The following is a 25,591-nucleotide window of genomic DNA, read 5'->3' on the forward strand; positions in this document are numbered from 1 at the left end:
TTATTTTGATTTTTGTTGTTGTTTATAAAAAGTTATGAGTGATATAGTATATTCAACCCTTGCTCAGTTTTTAATTAAGCAAGGTACATTTTGAGATATTTCAAAAAATTTAGTCTAGTCTTGAAAACATGTAATGGCTTTAGCACGTGGATTAAAGAAAATTAGACAATAGACTTGAAATGAAGCCACTTGAAAGTCGATCCTGTTTTTATTATATTTTTCCTAATTTATGACATGAACATTTAGAGTATTTTTGCCGTTATTTGTGAATGCTTTGTATAAAGTATGTAAACTATGAACATAAAATTTGTTTATATTTGGATGGTTCATTGATATTGCCATCTTTTGGTAACAGATAGAGGATATCTACTGTTGATAAAGAAAGAATTAGACCTAAATCTAAGTGGAAGGTGAAAAAATGCTTTGCTAATAATTCATGTGCCACTGAACAAATGACTATGGATCTTGTTTAGTTGTCCTGCTTTCTAGTTTTGCAGAGAAGCAAATTTCAGTCACTTGTCCTAACAAAATGAATTTTCATTATATATACATATATATATATGTATATATATATATAATTTTATGTCAGGTAGAAACTTTCTACCTCTCATTTTCTTTAACTTCATTATGTCAACTTTTTTTTTTCCCAGCCACCTTCTCTGGATATAAAAATTACCAGAAATTGCCCATTATTTTTATTCTTCTCTGCTTCCTTTAATTCTTATTTCTTAAATTTACAGAATTATGTGTTTGATTAATGTTGAATTGTTAACTTTGTTCCTCTCGGTTCTTTGATAATTTAATTTTTTTTCTTTAGGGTAATCTAGGATTTTCAATAAGCTTTTTTTCTGGATTTCTTTCCATGTTTCTTTGTCATTTCCTTTGATTGGGCACTATCATATTCAGTTTTAATTCTTCATGTGCGAGCTAGACATTGCTATAATCTGCAAAAGCACTCCACCAAATCCTTAGCAGTTCTTTTAAGTTGCTTTTGCCATGGTGGTGTTTGTCACTAGTACTGAGGAATGTTACTTGATAATTCCATCTTTCCTCTAATGGTTCTTAATGTGACTATGGCTGCCACTTTTACTCACTAGGTAGGTCCTAAAATGTTTTTACATTTTCTGTCAAATATTTTGGAGCATACATTTTTTTCATTTTGTATAAAATAGATGCCACTTATTCTGAATCATTCTATTTGGATATAATTATCTGCTCATTGTTTTCCTGTTGTCAAAAAAACTGAAAAAAGGCTATTGAGAATTCAGTCTATGTATGCTTATTTTATTTTCAAAATTGTTTGATATATTAAAATTGGTTTTGTTACCATATACTAGAATTCATTTAGCTTGCTTTCATTGAAGTTTTAATTGACCTCAGAGTCTTCAACTTTTACCAATTCATGATTTTGGTAGTTCCTCAATTTCATTTCTCATTTTGTTAAATATAGATTTAGAGATAACACACAAACACAAAAGACTACCCCACACTAATCAGTTGCATGTTGTTCTAGAATGTAGCTTTCACAGAAATCAGGATAAAGTCCTCGGCTATAAATGTTGAGATCCATTTTTTTTTTAACTTTACCTTACATCTTAGAACTGATACTGTTTATTGGTTCCAAGGCAGAAGAATGGTAAGGATCAAGTAATGGGGATTAAGTGATTTGCCTGAAATCACACAGCTAGGAAGTGTTTAAGGCCACATTGGAACCCAGGACCACCTATTTCTAGGTCTGCCTTTCAATCTATTGAATGTCCTAGCTACCTTCTGAGATTCATGTTTAGTTCTGTTAGGGAACAGAACTGAAAAATAATGAAATAATTTCTCCATGCAATCATGGTTTGTTTCCACTTCCAGCAGGTTGGGTATTGCTATTTTTAACTTGTTCTATTTTATTATTCCTTCCTATGGCACCAGAAGATAGGGGAGCATTCCTTGTTTTACAGCTATTTGCATCAAAATGATATGAACTTTGCTTTTGAGTAGGGCTAGACCTCAACATTATATCACTCTATTTCCTAGATATACCTGAACAGTTTCATCAGACTTTCTGAGATTCTACCCACAGTGGAATCCACAGAGCTCAATTAGCAAGTATTTCATAGATTCTGTCAATTCTACCCGAACAGGCACAGGACACATAAGAGTCCCAGATGTATATAATACAGCCTATAATTATTTTACTTTATTTCCCTGCTTATTATCTGAATGATAGGTTGGATTATGAAATGGTTATTATTATTATTATTATTATTATTATAATTTAAATGACCTGCAAATCCCTTTAAAGTTGAAGTTTATGCATTTATAATTCAGAGGGGACATCATTACCTTATTAATACTTGGGCTGTTTGATCTGAATTTGAATGACAAGAAAGGGATAGAAAGTTTATATAAATTCTAATGTGCCAACTAACTCTACTAATCTGTATTCTGAAGTAGAAATGAAATAAAACAATGAATTTGAGATGATGAGGAAGGAGATTCAAATGAGTAAACAGAATATAATGATGTGAAGATGAGTAAGAGGGAGGGGAATAAGAATTTATTAATTACCTTTCGTGTAACAAGCACTTTATTTGTATTCTTTACAAATATTGTCACATCTGATCTCCCAACAACTTGGGGAGGTAGGTGCTGTTATTATCTCCATTTCATGAGGATAGATATTCTCCATTTCTGAGGAAAATAGAGGCTACGTAAATTGTCCAGGGTGACACAATTAGGAAGTGTCTGAGACTAGATCTGAACTCAGATCTTCCTAACTATGCTTAGGGCTCAATCCACTTTACTATCTACTTTTAAAAAAAATAATGACCACAACTAAAGTGAGGGAAGTAGGAAATTTAGAAAAGGAAATTAGTATAAACAAGTTCTGTTTTCTTGCTTATTTCATTAAAAATCAGTTGTCATTTTTATATCTATGATTTTTCCTCATCTCTGCCAATCTATGGCATATATTAAAAAAAGGCACTCAAGACTTTGTCGTTCCTGTCTACCTTTTCTTAAGTTAATATGACTGATTGAGAAGTGGCAATGGGTATTAAGAATCCCATAGTTCAAATAGTCTACAAATATTAGCTTATGTGATAAAATCCATAATGTGGATATTGGTTTCTGCATAAATCAAAGGGTAACATAGAGCATTGTTTCATGGGAAATTTAGGCATCTGGCTTTCCAGAGTTCATAATGAACTTATAAGAAGAACTTGATAAGAAATACTTAGCCAAGTCAATATGACAGTTCAACTCGCAACAAAAATGTCAAAAAAATTGTAGGAAATCATCAAGGAAACCATGAAATTTAACAGTCATCATAAGCTTGTACTTTGTACTTAAATATATAGTCATTATTTAAAATGTGAATTTGTTATTATTATTTGTTGTTATTATTAAAATGTAAAATTGTTATATTACAAAGGATGATTAAATGAAACCAAAAATGTTTTTTATCAGGAGGCAGAAATGCACTTTTAAAATTGTTTTAATTAACCATAACTTTCAAATTTTCTATTAACCCATGTCACTAGTCATTAAAAGTAGAACCTGAATAAAGGATATTTTCCATTACCAGTCTGGTTAATCTTTCAGTTAGGTTAGATCAAACTATAAAATCTATTTTGTCTACATTGTATCTGTGCTACCAATTAGCAAGTGTGAAATAACTATCTAAAATGGATGAGTCAAATACTTGCTTAAGTATATTGGATTAGTCTATAACAGACTATAAATTAAATTGTAAAAGAAGATATTTTAAACCAAAATCTAGAAAATTTCAGTAACACAAGGTTTTGCCTATTTCTCTGGTCATAATTTCTATGATTCTTACCTTATGCCACTCTCCAAAATATAGAAAAAGAATATTTTAACCTGCGTGTCTCTAAAACTCTGGACAGTGCAATTAAAAAATAAAGCAGAAAAAAAAAAACAATTGTCTTGGAGCTAAAAGCTCTAGGCTTGAAGTTCCTTCACTTCTCTCAATTTAACTTTCCTTATTTGTAAAATGGAAATAACATTGAGACTACTGGGTTGGACATTAAATAGATGATTGGGGCTAGAGGTTCAAATTCAGTCTCAGATACTTCTTTCCTGTACAACCTTGGGCAAGTCCCATGATTTCTATCTCCCTCAGTTTTCTCAAGTGTAAAATGGGAATAACAACAGCACATACTTCCCAGGGTTGTTGTGAAAATCAAATGTGGCATTTATAAAGCATTTACCAAAGTGTCTGGCACATAATAGATAGAAGAAGACTAAGAAGGAGGGTGAGGCATGAAGGTTTTGAAATCCAAACAAAAGATTTTATATTTGATCCTGAAAGTAATATGGAGTTATTGGAGTTTATTTATTTATTTGGGGTGTGGGGGGAGTGACATGGTCAGATCTGAACTTTAAAAAGATCAGCACAACAATGGAGCAAAAGATGGACTAGAGTGTGAGGGATTATAGTTGGGTTTGTTGTAATAACTCATTTTCCTACCTCTAAACATTTTGGTTTCCCATTTACACTACAACAGATGTCAGATGAATTTTTGTAATGCATAGCATTGATCATCTGATTCCCCAACTAACATTTTTAAATCCTCTCCATCATTTGAAAGATAAAGCCTTCAATAAACCAGCAGTAAGACTGACAACTACCCTTTTTCTCTACCCACTACTTGCCTAAGAAAGGGCAAGTAAGCTTCATTGAATACATATACACACATACTCTAAATCTATTTATCATCTATCTATCTATCTATCTATCTATCTATCTATCTATCTATAAATATATATATTTTCACATAGAGTACCTTGAAGATTAACAATAAAATTTGTGAATTCCAAAATGGTTAAGAAATTTGCTAAGAATAAATGCCAAAAATGAAATATATTTGCTATTGCTAGTTAGAATGATTTTTTCATATCATATCTCTCTAATTTGTCATGGAAACTGACTTGCTGACTAGCTAAATAAGATTTAACTGAATGAATAAGAATATTGGAAAATTAACTCACAGGTTTAAGCAAAGAAAATGGTTAGACATATAATAGATCATGAAGTTCATGAAAGAAGAGACCAATCCTATGGTACATGTATATTCCCCAGTCAAAATCCTTCACATAGAATGAATGAATCAGCCAATTAATCAATGTCTTCAATGTCTTTATGCATAAAATGATAAGGAGTCAATATATTTTTATTTACACTTGATGAAAAACATTTTCCATTTCCCAGTTAAATATAGGAATATGGGTCATAACTTTATTTGACTGTTATGTTAGCTACTTTCACATTTACCAAAATTTAAGGATTAAGCTCCTGAAAAAATATTTATGTAATAAAAAGTACAATCTATTTTAAATATAATTTGATTCTTCTGCAGGTTTTAAAAGTTGTTATACAACACAGAAAACTAGATATTTTAGGAAATCCTTTGAAAGATTTTTTTTGGCAAAAAGTGTAGTTAATAAAAGTCATCTTTGATGTTATTTAACACAAAGGCAAACACAGTTCTTTTTATATTTGACATTAAAAATCTGATCATTTGCCTCCCTAAAGAAAACACATACAGCTTTTATATAGACCACACAATAAAGAATAATAATATTTCTGTTTACTGAGATATCAACTGGCATTTCATTCTAAGTCAATGGTCTATCATTGCTACAGCGTATTAGACCTCAATCTGGAATCTACAAATGTCAAGAGTATAAAAAATAGGATGAAATCAAAAGCATGTTCCAGATTCCAAAAAAGAAAGGAAATAAAAGAAAGAAGAAAAGAAAGAAAAAAAGAAACAAAGTTCACCTAAACATATTTGCTGCAGAAATCAGTGCAATATTCAGCTGTCAATCTTGAAAAACAACGAGGGAGCAACGCTGTCAGTAGGACAGGATAATAAAATTTCAAGCAGATGTTCAGTCAGGGCTCTAATTCTTACAGAACTCCCTTGGCAAGCATTTAATTTCTTTATCATATGCAAGCTGGGCAAATTGTACTTCATCAAAACTGTATTGTGAAATATTAATATTTCATATGATAACAAAACTCCATAGAATAACCTTTGTCATATTAAGAACACCCAAATTTTAAATGTCAGGGTTTTGAATTTTAATATATCTTAAGTAGCTTCTTGACTTGGCACCATCAGTCATAACTAGTTAAATCTAAATCAGTATGTTGTAATGTCATGCAAATAAGTACATTTGTAAAATAACAACAAAACATCCTTAGGAAAAGTCAGTGGGAACCTGTATGTTTGCAATATTTAGGAGAGGACTCCAGCATGCCATAAATAAGAAAGAAGAGTCAGAGTGTGATTGTTATGTCACACAATTAGAAATTCACAATATGTTTAATCATGATTGAGAACATTATTAAAATATCCACAAATGTATTTATAAGCCACATTATTTTATTTCAGAAAAGGCTACAATATAGAACCATATAAAAGGACTCCCTCTATCTATGGCACCCACCTTCATCAGTACTGCCCCACAACAAAAAAATCTCATTTTTATCATTTGGTTGTTTTATCAGAGGGCTAAAACTGTTCTTTCCACAAAGGCATCATTGTGCTCACTATCAAATGTGGACAAATGTCACTTCCTAAAAACCTCTGTGTGTTACATTTTATGAGCTGAAATTCAATTTGCATTTTTCATAACGTTGCCTTTTAACCAGCAATGCAGATAGCAGAATTGAGAGATTAAAAGAGAATTGGAGGTTTAGAAAGAAGTTAGCCTACACATTTATTTCTGCTGCTGTTCCTAATAAAGGCAACTGCTTCTGGGTTATTGAATGCGACAGCATCACAAATCAATGCATGTCACCAACGGAGTAAAGACAGATGTGTCTGATTAATCAGAATTAAATTTTTACAAGCAAAGGAAATGGCAAAAATCAAAGCAAACACTTCTGCTACAACCTCTCCATTTGCACCCCTGTAGCAATGTTTATATTTTTTAAAATGATGAATAATGAAATCTATGTCCAGTAGCTAATTTTTCCAAATCATAGATTCTTCATGCAATTGCTAGATCAACTTTATTCTTAAAAACATCACATACGATGAAACAGCAATAGCATACACTTGTTACTGCCATACATTGATTATGTTAATCCAGAGTTGACTTACGGGTGTTTTATTCAATGTTAACCTTTCTTTGTTCAATGAAAATATTTCTCCTTCCTATGATAATGTCTTTGGAATAGGAGTTTCCTATAAATGTCTCTGAATTAAAAATAACCTATTTAAAATATAGTTTGTCATGCACTGATTACCTATACTTTTTAAGGTCTTTTTAGACTTCCCTGTAATTTCTACATCACTTTTACACATAATATCTTTCCAAAGCTGTCAGAATAAGACAGCCACAATGTTTGAGTCATTATACCACTGCCTATTGATCCTGGGAAGAGGGTAGAAAAGGAGAGAATGTGTTTAATGGGCCATATTTGTTCTCTCTGATTTCCTTTGCCTAGGGAAAATGTTGCTCTAAGCAGTGATACTCATTTCTGGAAGTCACTAGATTCACACATTTTAGTACATTAATTATTACTAACTACTAGTGGTGCATATTTAATGTAAACAAAATAAAATCTTTTTATTCCCAAAGGTATTTTTTAAACTTTTTTATTATACTTTGGTGTGTTTGCTAAATTTAGGCTTAAATTTCTTATATGGCAGACACTATGAATAAAGTTTTCCAATACTTTATATATAATAATGTGGATTTTCAGTCCCCTTCCCATTAAAAATGTTCTTTATGTTGAATTTGAGACCCTATTTAAAAAATAACAACCCCCACCAATTTCTATCTAGTGGTTAAGATGGTATTTGGGATATCCTTGGAATCTTTCTCATTTGGGATAAGATAGTATGAGGCAAGTAATGTAAAGAAATGAATGAGGCAAGGGAAAATTTATATTGGAGAATAATTTAATGCTGATTTCTTTACTTATAATGTGTATCCTCCTTCATATTAGGAAAGATGCTTTAGTAAAGACAAAATAGGCAAACAAAAAGGCAAGTGTAAGAAAAAAGCTGTTAAGCTTTGCCCACTCTTTACCTAGAAAGCACTGAGGTGGTACATGGATATAGGTCTAGGTTTGGGGTCAGGAAGGCCTGAGTTCAAATTCAGCTTCAAATCCTTACTACCTGTGTGACCCTGGGCATGTCACTAAACCTCTCTATCTTTATCTTTGCCATGGGGACACAAAGAGTTGGACAAGAATGAATGACTCTTAAGCCTAGTAATATTACTACTTGGTTTCTATCTTAAGGATATTAAAGAAAGAGAATACGTATTTATATGTACAAAGATATTTAAAGCAGCTTTTTGTGGTGACAAAGAATTGGAACCTGCAGAGATACCCATCAATTGGGGAATGGTTGAAAAAGTTAAATACTATCGATGTGTTGGAATGCCATTATGCTGGGGGAAATTATGAAGGCATAGTTTCAGAAAACCCCGAGAGGACATGAAAATGAAGTAAGCAGAACCAGAACAATATACCTACTAACAGCAATATTATACAGATAAGCAACTGTGAAAGACTTAGCAACATTGGTTAAACAGTGATCCATCACAGTGCCAAAGGACACATTATGAAAAACACTATCTTCTCCCAGATGGAGAAGTGATGTACTCAGAGTGCAGAGTGAATGATATTTCTTTTTCTTTCTTTCCCTTCCTTCCTTCCTTCCTTCCTTCCTTCCTTCCTTCCTTCCTTCCTTCCTTCCTTCCTTCCTTCCTTCCTTCCTTCCTTCCTTCCTTCCTTCCTTCCTTCCTTCCTTCCTTCCTTCCTTCCTTCCTTCCTTCCTTTCTTCCTTTTTTATTTATTTCTTTCCTTTCTTCTTTCCTTTCTTCTTTCCTTCCTTCCTTCCTTCCTCCCTCCATCGCTCCCTCCCTTCCTCCCTCCCTTCCTCCCTCCCTCCTCCCTCCCTCCCTCTCTCTCTCTCTCTCTCTCTCTCTCTCTCTCTCTCTCTCTCTCTCTCTCTCTCTCTCTTTCTTTCTTTCTTTCTTTCTTTCTTTCTTTCTTTCTTTCTTTCTTTCTTTCTTTCTTTCTTTCTTTCTTTCTTTCTTTCTTCCTTCCTTCTTTCCTTTCTTTCTTTCTTTCTTTCTTTCTTTCTTTCTTTCTTTCTTTCTTTCTTTCTTTCTTTCTTTCTTTCTTTCTTTCTTTCTTTCTTTCTTTCTTTCTTTCTTTCTTTCTTTCTTTCTTTCTTTCTTTCTTTCTTTCTTTCTTTCTTTCTTTCTTTCTTTCTTTCTTTCTTTCTTTCTTTCCCAGACAATGTACTAAACATGAGAAATACAAAAAGATAGTCCCTACTCTCAAAGAACTTACAAACTAGGGAGGGAGACAATATTCAAACATATATATATATATATATATATACATGTATATAATGAGCTATAGATAGAAAATAATTAGAAATTCAAAAATTAAATAAATAGAAAGGAAAAGGAGGAGGAAGAAGAGAAGAAAAATATTATTAATAGTATAAATGATAGTATTTCAAGTGCAAATATACTTTACATATATTCATTCTGATCCTCATAACAGCCCTGTGAGTTAGATGATTTTATTATCACCATTTTACATGTAAGAAAATTAAGACTGAGAACAGTTAAGCAACTTATCCAAGGTTGGCACAATTAGTTTCATGGTAGATACAATACCAGGACTGAAGTTAAAAAGACTAGTCTTTCTGAATTCAAATCTGACCTATAACACTTACTAGCTGGGCCCCTGGGCGAATCACTTTGCCCTGTTTGCCTTGGTGCCTCATCTGGACAATGAGCTGGAGAAGTAAATGGCAAACCACCCCAGTGTCTCTGCCAAGAAAACCCCAAATGGGGTCATGAAGAATCAGATACAACTCAAAGAACTGAACAACAACAATTACCTGAGCCATTATTCAAACTCATGGTTTTATCTATTATTTCATAAAAACAGCTTTTCTTAGTTGGACCTTTGAGTACATCTTAATGTAGAGGTCTCATAACAATCAAAAGGACACAAAAGAGCAACAAATGCATTCTTCTTCTGAGATGCATCCATGATTTTCACAGAAAATATTTTCTTATCCTTTTTTTCTTGACATCTATCAGGAATGGCATATGCAGTAATGCTACTGCCTTTTTTTAATGCCACATTCTAATATGTATTCTCATCTAATAGAATGTGACTTCTTGAGGACAGGGACTTTGTTTCTCTCTGGTATCTCCAGCAATCAGCAAACATTTCTGGTTCATAGGAGCTTGATAAATAATTGCTGAGTTGAATTGAATTGAATTTACAAGTTGAAGAGAAATGGCACAATCCAAAGCAATGAAATGAGAATTCCTGGCTCCATGCCCCTCATTGGCTATGTTCACTTTAAATAACATTTTTACTTTAGGTGATTAATCCAATCCACATTATCCTATTGCTTCTGAATGGCCCACATTAAAAGATGGGCCTGGGAATTACAAAGGATGATCTTCAAACATCCTAGAAGTACAATAATTCCCTTGAAAAGACAATTGAGTACTCTTTCCATTATGCTATCTATATCATAATTAAAAAGAGATGACAGGCTGCCAAATCATTTTAACACAATTTCAAAAATATTTTCTTACCTTATCAAGAGAGAAAGTTTTGGTCACAGCAAAGCCCCATCCTGCTTCAAAAGCTCGTCGGATCATTGATGCACTGGTAGCCGGAGGTGCACTAGCAAGACCAAAAGGATTCGGGAACTTCAATCCAGCCATTTCTACACTAATATCCACCAAATCAATAGGAGTATAAAAAAGAGGAAGCTCAGGTTTTGAAGAAACTGAAGCTCCATATTGTGACTGTAGAAAACAAACAAAAATACCAATAAATGATCTGGCCCTCTGATTTCCCCATTAACTCTTCTTAATTTAATCAACACCATAAAACATAAAATTTAAATGAATGTAGATTAAATTGGTTTGCTCATAGTGATAAAAACTGACAAAAACTGCCAATCAGTAATAAATAACAACTTCACATCCCACTTCCATAAGTTAAGTGGTAATATGCAGAGTTATTTAAAGAAATAGAACCAGGGAACAAACACAAACAAAAAGCAAACAAACAAAAAACAAAAAAACAAAACAAAAACAAACATACAGGCAGAGAACATTAGCATCTGTGATCATTCAGTACCATCAACCCAGCCTATTAGATCTTGATTTACCTATATTAAGGACTCAACGAATTGGGAAAATGGAGAGGCAGAACCTGAAAGTAAATTTCCAGAAATTCCATGATTTAACCTTTCTTCATGTTTCTTCGGTCCCCTTTCTTCTCCTCTGAGATTTCAGTTGTAGAGTGAAAATGATTTTTTGTTGATATTGTTTTGTTTTGTTTGTGATTTCTAATCTCAGAGATATGTATATCAGATGCCCTCCAGTTAAGACCCCAAAATTATGCTTAACTAGGATAAGGAGTCTAATTTATGGGGTCAGACAGCTTATCAGAGTATAGAGTTTATCTTTCCTAGGTGAGAGATCACTGTTCACATACTATTTGCAAATTCTGAAATGGAACTTGAAAGAATGAATTCCTTTTTTTTTTTTTAATAGATGAACATTTCATCCCACTAAGGAAGATATCCAGGAGATCAGACTTTCTGTTGGCAAGGTGTTTCCACCCAAGTAAATGAATTGGTAAGGACTTTCATGATTTCAATGATGTTGGAGTTCCAATAAGGGGACTCCCTCTACTAAAGGAGATCACTTAGTTGCCTCTGACTCTGAGAAGTTAAATCCCAGAGCTGGTAAGTGATAGAGGGTTGACTTCAATACTGGTTCTCCAGACTCTTAAGTCCAATGCTGAATTGTATTTAGTAAATATTTATAAAGCTGCCATTATAAATCAAATCGGGTATGAAATGCTAGATACAGACAAAAATAAAATAATTACTGCCCTCTAGAAGTTTAGATTGCATCTTAGGCAAAGGGAACACATGCACAGGTAAGTACAAAGTAATTTCAGGGGAAGGAGAATGCTAAAAACTGGTAACAGCACGATTTCTCTTCAGTTGAGCTTTGAAGGGAATGATGCATTCCCAAAAGTGGTGGTGAGGAGAAAGAAAAATCCAGACATGAGGACAACAAGCCTAAAGACAACAAAGAGGGCAGCAAAGATGAAATAAAGTGTAACAGGCACAAGTTGTCTGGAATTGAGGGATGGGATTCATGTGTAATCAATTAAAAAAATTGATTGGAATATGGTTGTGAGGAGTCTTAAATGCCAAAGATTTAGTATTTTTTTAATTAATGCTTTCTGTTTCTTAAATCACCATAGTGTCCTTTGTATTACTGTCCCTGAGAGCCATCTCATATAATAGTGTTGTTTTTTTCCCTGAGAGGGAAATAAGCACTACTGATTAATACATTGAAAAAGTCCTAACGTGCAAACTATAACACATTTGGACCTATTTCCCAAATGATCACTTTGCTAGAGACTCAATTGATCTTTATCATTTTGTTACATTTAGTTTTAATTTTTGTTGTATCATTGCTCTTTACATTAATTGTTGTGGTTACTGCATATACTATTTTCTTAACTGTGCTTACTTCACAATGCATCAGTTCCTATAGATCTTTCCATGCCTCTCTCCATTCAGCTCACACAATTTTTCTTATAGCACAGTGATGTTCTATTATATTTGTTTGTTTTTTACAAAATTTATTTATCTTTTTCAATCAATGGGCAACCACTTTGTTCCTTTTAAAGAAATTTTCTCTTATGTCGCCTCTCCTAAATTTTCACAACTATGAATCACAGTAGATGCTTTTTCCCAGGACTGCCCATTCGTAGTTCTCATCTTCTTTGGTTCTCACCTTCTCTGGTTAGATAAAATCTACTGAGTACTTCATGCCTCTTTTGTTAAGCTTGCCTTTTGTAAGTTGCTTGACCTTTTAGGTACTAATTTAACCTTTATAGGTACTTAGCACCCTATTGTATTAGATCTAAAAATAGACCTAGCCAAAGGTTCTAGCTTTACTATATGTATGAGTTAGGGACTTTTCATTGTTCAATCAGGAGTTTGCAACTTTATCTTCCCCTAAGGCACTGTCTGCGTAGGGTGGAGTAATTTTAAAAGTTCCCAATACATTCCTGATCAAGTATCTCCATTGTGAAAAATGGGGAATAGCTTAATCAAATCTTCTAAAGTAGAGTCTGAGTAGTTTTAAGATTCACAAAGGTAATAGGGAGCCACTAAAACTTCCTGATGCTTATTACACATATTCCATCTCATCTTCATCTTTTTTATTTTTAGTCATGTTGTGTCCTCCATGTCTGGATTGTTATTTTCCTCATCACTATTTTTGCAAACCCCATAGTTCCCTTCAAAGCTCAACTCAAGAAAAAACCTTTCTTGATGATTTCCATTTACTAGAACGCTATTTCCCTTGAAATTATACTTCTAATAATTTTAACTCTTTTTAAAACTCCTACTTTATCTTTTTAAGAATTCTACTTTAATGCTTACATATATATATTAATTTATTTGGATAAATATTCTATTTCTCAATTACATATAAAAATTTTAAACAATTATTTAAAATGTAATTCCATTTTTTTCCCTCTCTTTTCCATCATTGAGAAGGATTATACATGTGAGGTCATACCAAACATCTCCATATTAGCTCCTTTGGAAAAGAAAACAAGCCTGCAAATTAATTTTTTAAATGAAAGTTTTAAAAATTATGCTTCAGTCTGCTTTCAGAGTTTATTAGTTCTCTCTCTGGAGGTAATTAACATTTTTCATCAAAATTCCTTTGAAATTCTTTTAGATCACTATCTTGGTCAGGGTTATTAATTCTTTTATAGTTTGATTATCCTTACATTATTGCAGTTATCATGTTGGTTCTGTTCACTTCCCTTTGCATCAGTTCATACAAGTACTGCAAGGTCTATCTAAACCCATCTTGGTCAACATTTCTTATAAGACAATAGCATCTCATCACAATCATATACCACAACCTGTTGAGTCATTCTCCAATTAAAGGACAAACCTTGAACTTCCAATTCTTTCACCTTGTATCCCCCTAAATATACTCGTATTGTTCACATTCTTTTATCATGTATAACTGGGTCATGGAGTTACAGAAAAGGACATTTATGGATGACCCGAGTTTTTGTGAGAAAAAGGTCACATAAGTACAAACTAGGCATCTGCACCATTTTCACTCCTTCCTAAATTTCCCTGCCATAACTCAGCAAACAAAAACAATAATAACATTAAGACTAGGGGCATTACTTTACTGGATTCAAAGCAGTAATAATAACAATACCGGTGTCTCCATCTCTACTTAATTTGAAATGATTTACTAGTTTTCATTTGTCCATTTTGTTATATTTCTCTATAATGTGATTGGAGTGATCATCCATGTAATACCTAACCTGTGCCAGGCACTATACTAAGCACTTTACAAGGATTACTTCATTTGATCCTTATGACAACCTTGGGAGGTAGATGCTGTTATTATTTCCATGTTTAGAAACAGGTAAGCAGAAATTTAGGTGATTTGCCTAAAGCCTAACTTGAAAACAAGTCCTCTTGACTCCAGATCTGTAGCTTTAACCATTCTGCCTCTAGTTAGCTGCCTCTTATTGTGGTTATTCTAAAATAATTTTCTTTTAGATTATTTTGGAGGCAAGGAATAAACCATGTTTGATAGTTACTTATGTCTAGATCAATTCATAGTCAAGATTAATGCATTAATTAGCACAAGCTCTGAGTTATTTTATACTATGGAGAAAATTAATCTATGGAGAGAGAGATTTGCAAAAAAGAAATCCATTTGGATTTGTTTCTCTCATGCTCAAAAGGCCAAGGTATGTAATGAAGCCAATATTGTCATAGAAAATCAGATTCCATTTCTCCTTTGGAGGAATTACTGCTTGTGCTGGAAATTTTAGAAAAGATATAAGGCTTCGGGAAACTTTCAACTTTCTTTAAAGAAGAATGTTCCCCTTCATGCTAATACTTGGAGGACTTTATTCACATTTTAACCAGAAAATTCTTCTATGGATAGAATATATTAGAAAATAATATGAAAACAGTTTTAGATCTCATAATAAACCATTTTGGTTTGACATTTTTTATAATTATTTCAGTCAGGGGTTGTAGATCAATATTAATAAACAATTTATTTTAAGTACACAAATGTATTTCAGTTTAACCAAGAACTCATTAAATGCCTGATGTGTAAAAAAATACACAAAGAATCTATACCTTTGGACACTATTAATACTCAATAAAAATGCAACAGAAAATGGAAGAATGATAAATGATATGAGGAGGTGGTAAAATGAAGTAATAAGGACAATATTACTGAATAATTTTGAAGAAGGAAATGGCAAAAAACTGCAGTTTCCTTGCTAAGAAAAGTTTATGAACAGTATGATTCTGGGGGGTCACAGACATGACTGAACAACTGAATAACAACTGCACAATTACATGTAAGGAGATGCCTAGATTATATATATGTGTGTGTGTATATATATATGTACATATATATATATATATTAATGTAGAAGGAGCTTACAGCTACTGTGAGAATTAAAGGATTAATCAGTGGAATTTTCTAAACAAGTTGGTGATGTTATAGAGTAATGGATGAACCTATATCTGCCCATTCTGACTTCTTCCCTTGCTCCCACCTTATTATAAGCAGAAAAGGGTGAAGTTTGCAAAATATAAAAAGACCCAAATTAAATACGAAAATCAGAATGCATGGAACTAAACTTTCTTTTTGAAAACTGATGATAAGCTCCATGGTATTTTAACCATAATTCTTTAGGTCAATAGCAGAAAACTTAGCATTATAAAATTGAAAATGTGAAAAGATAGGTGGACAATTTCATGGGTTGGTAACTTTTCAAGATGGAAGATATGTTTGAACTATCTAAAAAGGTTTGCAACTACTTCAATGTCAGCTATATATATATATGTATGTATATGTAATATATGTATATGTGTGTATAATACATATATGTATTAACATTAGATATGTGTTGCCTAATTGGTGTTCACAAACCTGGGAAATGTGTGTATGTGTATAAATGTGTGTGTGTGTCTGTATAAATGTGTGTGTGTGTGTGTGTATATATGTGCCCATATAGATACATACATTTTGTTTGCTTTTAGCAAACAAAGCATGCATATGGATGTTAGATATGTATTACAGATCTTGAGAAATGAGGAGTATCTGGACGGATATCCATATGATGTTTCCATTTAGGGGCTCCTTCAAATTGTAGCTTGCTCAGATGGAAGGAGAGGAATAAGAATCACAAGAGACAAGAACCTTATGATATGAGCATCTGGAAATTTGGAACTCCAGGAAGAATAGCTCAGGGTACAAACCCACATTGGCAGCAAGAGAAAACTACAGGTGAAAGAGGCTGTTTGGTGAGAATTGATTTACACTCTTCAGCGACTGAAATTTTATTTGACACACTGATTTGCTTAAAGAATGATGTGCCTGGACAGAGTAGTTTCAATGACCCTGCCTAGTACAATGCGAGGATATGGTGAATTTTTATTCTTTCACTTCTAACTTCTTCCCATCCTACCTTTGCTGCCTGGCATGATTACCTTTGGGGGTTTCACACCCATTTAACACGGTATTTACTTTGTGTACAATTCTCATGGGTCTTGCATTCAGATAAAGTAACTGACTTTTGTGGCATTCTGAGGGGTTTGCAGTGAAGTGAGTTTTCATCTCTACTTTCTATTTTCTACTCTACATCTCTACATTCTACTTTGTATTTATTACTCTGTCTGCTTTCAACCCCAATGAATAGTATGCCCCTTTTCAGGTTATGCTCATCATTTCTAATCTCATCACTACTCTGGCAACTCAGACTTTGATTGACAACAAATCCCTTAGCTTCCTCTCTCCACTGACTAGAGTACCAAACTCCCCCTAATTCTTTTCTTTATAGAAAAGCTATTATAATCTCCATTTGTCATTGTATCAAGTGTTGTTTCTCCTGGTTTCCAACCCAACTAGCAAGATTCCCCTTTACAGAGTATTCTTTAGGATATCTCTCCCCCTTGCCCCATTTTCTTGCCTCGTTTTTGTGTTTTATTTCCCTATTTTAAGGCAAGGACTGCCTTTGTTTTTATTACTGTATCTCCAGCACTTAGGGGCAGCTAGGTGACTAAATGGATAGAATACCAGGCCTGGAGCTCCTTCCTCAGTTCAAGTCTTACTTCAGACACTAGCTGTATGACCCTGGGAAAGGCACATATTAACTGTTTGCTTCAGTTCCTCAAATGTAAAATAAATTGGAAAAGGAAATGGCAAACCATTTCAGTATCTTTACTAAGAAAACCTCAAATGTGGTAATTGAGAGTAAGATGTGAATGAAAAAATTACTAAATAACAACAATCACCAGAAATAGCACTGTGATTGACCCATAGTAGGAGATCAATGAATATTAATTGGGTTGGGTTAGATTGGATTGGATTGAGTAGGAAGGGGAAAAGTATTGGCTAGATTTTTTCAGAGTATACTCTGGATCAGAAATACCAGTGAGAAGGAAATGGACAAGACATCTTTTTGAGTAGATTCTAAGCTTGCTAAATACTAAAAAGGTTCAATATAAGTAGCTCCCCAAAATGGTAAGGGAAAGAACAAAAGTGAAATGATGAAACCAATTCCCTTAAATGTTAAAGAGAAACAAAGTTGAGCCTCTCGAGTTTTATGATTACAGAAAGGTAGGTTTACATTTCTGGTAAAGTTCTCAGAAGTTTTGAATGTATTTTTAATGATATTTAAAAATATCTACATGACTTTTTAGAGAGTAATATATTCCCTAGGGCTAGATTGGATTTGGAAAACAGCAGTATTTTTAACAATCTCAAATTCTTCCCTATCCAGAAAAAAAAGCAAATTCTTTTCAATACTAATATTTTCCCAGGGGTGCTGATTGACTGTGGATCATAGTCTCTGCAGAATACAATTTGTAGGTGACCTAGAGGACAATGGAGAGATGTACTGTTAGCATATATATGCTCTAGTATTGAAAAAAAAAAAAAACTTGTCCTATTACTTAATTAGTGTAATGAACCCCTAAGTGATGGAATTCCTTTTACTAATGCTGATGGGCAATTACTGAATAACCCAAAGTCTTGGGGAGTTCCCCAGGAGCACCTAAAAGTAAAACATTTTGCCTGGGACCACATAGAACTTGCTGAGCATCAGACTGATTGGTTATTGTTTTTCACATTTGAAGAAGATCAAAATGACATCATTGGGTGATATCTTTTGATTCTTATATAAATTGGATTGAAATGAGGCTGAATTGAACAAAGTTGTCAGCTTCACTCTCTTCTAGAGTCATAGAATTCCAGCAATAAGGTAAAAGTTATGAATACTTGTGATAACTTGGGATGTAGGGAATGACTTCAGTTTTTTTTGATGTCTAACCAAACTCTATAAAGACTCCACAGTGTCTGCTTATGCCACCTTCATAAGCAATGGGATAAATTATTCTCATTAGTTCCTTCCACCATGGGTCATCTTCATATGCCTAGGGAAGACCCCCTAACTCACCGAGAAATTTGAAGCCTGTCAGTTACCCTTAACTTGATTTAGTCCACCTGCCCCAATGGGGTGTAGCTCCTGTGAGTGCTATAACTTATTGGAACCAAAAGTGAGATCTGGATTGCAGGTAGACTCTAAAGGAAGAAAATAATCCTAAAAAGGACTCAACAAGCCCTGACATGAGAGATACTAGTCTTCCCTAAACATCCCATATACCATATACTTTTTTTCCTTTTGAACATTATTTTATTTTGTCATTTTCAGACATTATTCATTAGAAACAAAGATCATTTTCTTTTCCTCCCCCCTCCCACCACCCCTCCCATTGGCGATGTGTGATTCCTCTGGGTATCTCATGTGTCCTCGATCCGAAATCATGTCCATGTTATTGGTTTTTGCATTAGGGTGTTCATTTATAATCTTTCCTCAATCATTTCCTCAAACAACCCTTTATTCCTTTGCTTCATAGTGTTTTTAATAGGAATGGGTGTTGTACTTTATCAAAGGCTTTTTCTGCATCTATTGAGATAATCATATGATTTTGTTTGATAATCATGTGATGCTTGTTGATATGGTCAATTATGTGGATGGTTTCCTAATATTGAACCAGCCCTGCATTCCTGGTATAAATCCTACTTGATCATAGTGAATGACCCTCCTGATCACTTGCTGGAGTCTTTTTGCTAGTATCCTGTTTATGATTTTTGCATCTATGTTCATTAGGGAGATTGGTCTATAGTTTTCTTCCTCCATTTTTTACCTGCCTGGCTTTGGAATCAGTACCACATTTGTGTCATAAAAGGAATTTGGTAGAACCCCTTCTTGACTTATTATGTCAAATAGTTTGTATAGTATTGGGATTAGCTGTTCTTTGAATGTTTGATAGAATTCACTTGTGAATCCATCAGGCCCAGGGGATTTTTTTCTTATGGAGTTCTTTGATGGCTTGTTGGATTCCCATATACTCTTAAGGGTTACACAGATACTAAGTGTGAGTCACAAACTGAACTCAAGTCATCTGGATTTCTGAGGTCTTTCTATCCAGGTCCTGTAGCCTCTTGGGTTGCACCATCTACTATATCACTGTCACTTAAGAAGAAGCATAAGGAAAATATAAAATAGAAAAAGTAAATGGGTCCATTACATAAAGAGTGAAAGAGATAGTCTGAATACTGTTCTGATACCTAAAGCAATTCTAAAATATAGAGGGATATTTCCAGTGAATTTGGTATATTCTCTTCTGAAAATTTATGAACAAATATGTACATAGACACAGATAGGATAGACTAGAATGATGCTATACTCCATTGTCTGTTCTCTTAAATTCCCTGCTAAGGCCCCAAACTCTGGTCCCTTTTTCTTATCCCTCAAATAACTTCATTTGGAAAGGACATCTCCTTTTGGAAGTTTTTGTTTATGAATGTGTTCTCCATCAATGAGGGAACTGAGGCAAAAGGAAATAAGAAAATGAACCAGAGAAAAGGTAATGAAATAGTTGTTTGGTATAAGGAATGAGCCATAAACTATAGATTCAGAAGGATGTTATTTCAAATGGGGCAGAGTTAAAAACCTGTATCTAATATTTAATAACATCCATCTCATGGGGTTGTTGTGAGAATCAAATGAGGCAATGTATGTCTACTGCTTTGCAGACATTAATGTGATATATATATATATATATATATATATATATACATATATCAACTATGATTTTAATACTATAGGATAGAAAGGAAAAAAGATGTATTTCCTCCTGTGGATTTCTTTCGCTTTATTGAATGAAAAAGAAACCAATTCTTTCTTTGTTGAAGAATGCAGATTCAGGATCTCATATAAGAGCACGCTCTACCAAAGTCTCCCTGTGATGCCAGTGATTGACATAGGAAGAAGGAATCCCTGCATGACAAAGTATAAAGAAAGGTTTTGATAGGTTTCAATCTGCATTGGATAAAAGGAGTACAGACATGAATGAGATCAGAGATTAAAGAAAGGCTTGGAATAATCTTAAAAATGTCCACAAAGAGTAACCCCAGGCTAATATTCTTCATAATGTGGACAGGAATAGAATATTCCAAATAAAAAACCAGAAACATCTCAGGTGAAATGCCATCTAGGATACTAAATTTCTGTGGGTATCCTGCGAAGTCTCTACACCTCATTTTCCTCATCTGGAACATGCTTATAATTGTAGCACCAAATTCATAAGGTTGTTATGAGGATCAAAAGAAAAGGGGCATACAAAATCATCTACAAATTCCAAAGCACTATATAAATTCCTGCTATCATCATCATGATGACCACCTATTCCTCAATACCCAGATTTTCTATTAAGATTTCCTCTGCTACTTTGACCAATGTCTCACTAATATCCCTTTCCTCTAAACCCCGACACCACCATAACCACAATTCACCACTTAATTATATACTGTTTTGTATCATTTGTTGTTCCATTTCTACTAGTTTCACCTCCCAACTAGAGTGTGAATTCTTTGATGGCAACAGAGAAGATTATGCCTCAGATGTCTTTTAAATCCTACAAAACACAAAGGAAAATACTGAGCCCATAACAGGTGCTCAATAAATACTTGTTATGTTGAATTGGTTTGACCACCATTGTGCAACCCATAAATCTCCAAGTGCCTTCTCACCCAACATTAAAATTTTTAAAAATTCCCAAGAATTCAATAGCCATCAAATATTTTCATTAACAGATGTTTCCTTTTTATGTCATCTATGTCTTTGTAATTTTTATTTCTTCTCATTGTTGCTATTGTAACATTGTAGAAAGAAACTATAGAGGGCTTAGTGGTTGATTTACTCCTGAAGCAAAAATCCCTGAAAATATTGGAGTAATTCACATTTTTATAAAAGAATCTCATCTCAAGAATATAGCTAAAGATTGACTTTGTCCCTTGGATCTTAAAATCGAAGTAGTAAAAACCACAAAATGATTAAAAAATTATCTCTTTCTTCTCTAACATCTCGTTGACCAGTGAGCGAAGGAAATTGTATAAATTTTGCTTCCTGAATGGCACATATCGTTTTCAAGCTACATCCTGGAAAATCTAAACACTTGTAAATATTTCCTTTCTGTATAGCTCTGGAATGAACAGATCAATTTGTTTGTCAACTGGACTACAGCGATACCATTAGGTTTAAAAAAATAAAACCATCTAACTCATATCTACCTGTGAAGAAACAAAGATAGCAGTCTATTACATAGAATATCTATTTCAATACATTCAGTGTGTCTGTTCAAAGGATCACATAATGAAGTAACTTTAAGAAATGCCTAGTATGTCAGCCTGAGATTACTAGGTGGGAAAATGACATGTTGACAAATTTTCAAAGCTGTCAGTCAGGAAGGTAACAATTACAATATTCACAGACACAAGGGCAAAGGTGCTAACACTGCTGACAAGATGTCAATGGCTAAAGTGAGGAAATCTCGGTGACCAGCTCCAGGTGGGGCTTGTCAACCAATTCATGTAACAAAAAAGAACCAGTTGGATTGAGTTGAAAGGGATTATGTGGAATATTAAAGGAAATAGCAATGAAAGGAGGTGAAAACAGCCATATTACATTTTAGACCTTTGGCTAGATGGCTCAGATTTTAAATAACAATATAACTATTTTCAGTATGTAATTTCCTATGTTAACATTTCAGAGATTGAAGCAAAGAGACAACAGGAATAGGTAGTTTTAAAAGATAGGTGTTGGGAGGAGCTAGGTGGCTCACAGATGGAAGATCCTGGATTCAAATCTGGTCTCAAACACTTCCTAGCTGTGTGGCCCTTGGCAAGTTACCCCCCCCCCCCTTTTCCCCCTATTTTTCCTCAAATCGTTTTAATTCCATTTTTTGGGCAGCCATACAAATTAAAGTATGAAAGAACAAAGATACAGCTATAGAATCTAGGCCCTTTTTCAAAGTAGTGGCAGCATACAAAACATAGAAAAACTTTAACAGCACAAGCTTTGATTAAACCCCATTGCTAGCCCTTACTGCTCTTCTGCATTGGAACAGTGCTAATTTTAAGAAGGAAGTTAAGGGTTTTAAAAAGTGGTGCAGAAGTGAAAATGTGTTTCTGTAAAGCTAGTTGCTTGAGATTATGAACAGTAAAGACGTTCCTGCTCTTCAGTGGTCTGGGGATGGGGATGGAGTAGAATTCTCCTTTTTCAGGACTGATCTTTCTCCCACAGGCTGAGATGCCCCTACTTCTTATCTGGTACCCACTCTGCTCCTTAGGAATACAGTGCTACAAATATCTGGAATCTTCCTTCCTGAAAGCTTCTGTTTCTCCTGCCACCTTGATAAATGTCCTCCTTACTTTAGGGCTTCATTGGAACTAATCAGATGCCCCTAAATTGGACACTACTCCTACCCATAAAACACCTGGCTCTCGTTTCCATCCCTGTATCACTTTAATCCATAGTAGAGTCTAGGGATGAGAATGGGTTGAGGGGGGGATACTTGTCATTGGAATCTAAAGGAGTAACAGCAAAAGCAGGAACAGTAGGAATAGTAGTGGGAACTTATGTTTATATAGCGCTTTGTTTATAAAGTGCTTGATAAGCATTTTATCATCTGATCTTCCCACTATTCCTGGGAAGTGGATACTGTATTAACTTCATTTTGCAGATGCTGAAATGGAGGCTGAAGTGAAGTGACTTGCCCAGGTCGTGCTTGAGACCAGATCTGAACAAGGGTCTTCCCAAGTACTCTATCTAATTGGTCACCAAGAGGCATTATTGGGTGGTTTGTGTCTTCTGTGAAACCAAAGATAAAGCCAAATTTCAACATGTTTTTCATGATTTTGGAATTCTTTTGCTAGCTTGAATCTTACTTTTTGATGGTGGTAACTCCAGCTTTTACACCAATCACAACCCTTCTTTGGGAGAATAGATGGTCTTGAAAGAAAACTGTGGCTGTCATCCTATGCCTCTCCTTTAAATGAATTTCTTCAAATTTGTCTAAACTTTTGCTTAGTTTCTGTTGTCTGACTCTTCCTGACCTCATTTGTTTTTTACAAAGATACTAGAGCAGTTTTCCTTTTCCCCTTAGCTAATGTTATAGATGAGGAAACTAAGGCAAACAACATTAAGTGATTTCTCCAGTCACATAATAAGTATCTAAGGTCAGATTTGAACTTGGGGAAAATGAATCTTCTTGACTCCAGGACTAGGTCTTTATCCACTGTGCCACCTATCTGACTCCTTGTCTAGACTAGTCCTCCTAAACTTTAAAAATGGTTCATTATTAGTTCTATTGTTAAAGTTCTACCAGCTTGGTAGAACATTTCAGATCTTAACTCTGCTGGCATAGACTCTAAGAAGCCAGTGTTATTTGTATTCTTCACTGAGGCATTATTGAATGGTTTTGATGCAGGGAACTCTAATGTGGTATCCTGAATCTGCTTTCTGGAGTACAGAACACAAAGAGAAGTCAATTCTCTTTTCCATATGTGCTATAGTTTTTCATTGCTAATACTGATAGCTAATATTGTAATTGGAGTACCTAGTGGCACAGGGATGGAGTGCCAAGTCCTGAGTCAGAACGACTGATTCAAATCTGGCCCCAGGTACTTACTAGCTCTTTGCCACTGGGAAAGTCACTTAACCATGTTTGCCTCAGTTTCCTTATCTGTGAAATGAGCTGGAGAATGGATTGACCAACTAGTCCAGTCTCTTAAGAAAGCCCCAAGACATCAGTGAAATGACTGAACAACAACAAAATGTTTATTTGGCATTTGAAGGTCTACAAAACATTAACTCATGTCTAATCTCACCTCACAATATCCCTTTAAGGTAGTTATTATGTAATGTCTTAAGCATGGTGTAAACTCAGTTTTTGCTTTTGTTTTTATTCTGAGCCTGATTCTGTATTCCTTATTCCAACTAGTTTCCTCATTATTTTTTCTCTGGTTTATTTTCCTATCTTCTCTCTCAGGATCTACATTGCTTGGGGACTCCAGATGACAAACAAAACATTCAAAACATCAGATGACTTTCCTTCCAAATAAAGTAGTCTCCTTCTTATCATCATTTGCCTCCCTTCCCCGAATTGCTTAGGAAACTTAACCACAAATAAATTGTGCAAAACAAAACAAATGTCCTTTCCCTTCAGATTAAATGATATGCCGAAAAAAGGAATTGAACCTTAAAGTAAATGTTAGGAGAGGGAAAGATGGAATAGAAATTTATCCTATTATCTTCTAGCTATGATACATGGAGCAGATTTTCTGTAGCAATAGTTTCTTCTCCTCAATAAAATATTACAAAGTTCACTCTTCTAATCTAGAAAAAATAGGAAGAAATGAGCAATGAAGTTTTTGATGTTGGCACTCTTCTATCTAGTCTAGTCTTTCTTTAAAGCTCACGTTGGCCTTTCTTCCTATTTTCAACAAAAATCCAATTTTTTGCATGTCTCTCCTAATGTTAAATCAATTAAGAACTGTGATTTTTACCTACCCCCAAGTTTCATTTGTGACTTAAAACCATCCTCTGAAAATGAATCCTAGGAAATACACAGTTCATGAAAGACCAAAAGCTTAAATTCCAAGTCATCCGCATACTTAACATGAAGAAGAGTCAATTTTCACAGTCCATTAGAAACAATGATAAACTTCCCTAGGCAGAGTAGAGAACCCACTGCAGAGTCAATGCATGACTTAGAGAGAGAGATTTCTATGCTATGATTTACAATTTGAATCATATTCAGCTTTTCAGATTTTAATACCATCAATGTTGGCCAAAATTTTTCGAGTGACTTTTTCTGCATCCAGGATTTTGCCTGTGACACATGGTGGTGTTCTTCAGTTGGTTACCATGGTGTCAGCACCACATTGCCCGAGGCTTGTGAAATTTGTCTCTGGAAGCTAGAAACAGGACAGCCAAAGTGCACATGGCAAAACAACAGCAGCTAATTCCACTGCTAACCTGCTAACTGAACTGACTCTTTTCTGACAAGGCTCTGATTTCACTAGAGCTATTTTTCTCAACATTCACTGTTTCTTGAAG

The 25,591-nt window shown here is 34.2% G+C and overlaps 1 protein-coding gene across 1 annotated transcript in view; it reads right to left on the reverse strand.

The window, feature by feature from the left end:
* Nucleotides 1–25,591, reverse strand: part of DPYD (dihydropyrimidine dehydrogenase) — a 1,041,936-nt gene that overhangs the window by 509,024 nt on the left and 507,321 nt on the right. The window contains exon 13 of the mRNA XM_007485012.3: nt 10,615–10,830. Coding sequence (XP_007485074.2) covers nt 10,615–10,830 — 216 coding nt within the window. The remainder of the gene's footprint in view (nt 1–10,614; nt 10,831–25,591) is intronic.

Source organism: Monodelphis domestica, chromosome 2 (assembly GCF_027887165.1).
Source record: "Monodelphis domestica isolate mMonDom1 chromosome 2, mMonDom1.pri, whole genome shotgun sequence".
Lineage (NCBI taxonomy): Eukaryota > Metazoa > Chordata > Mammalia > Didelphimorphia > Didelphidae > Monodelphis > Monodelphis domestica.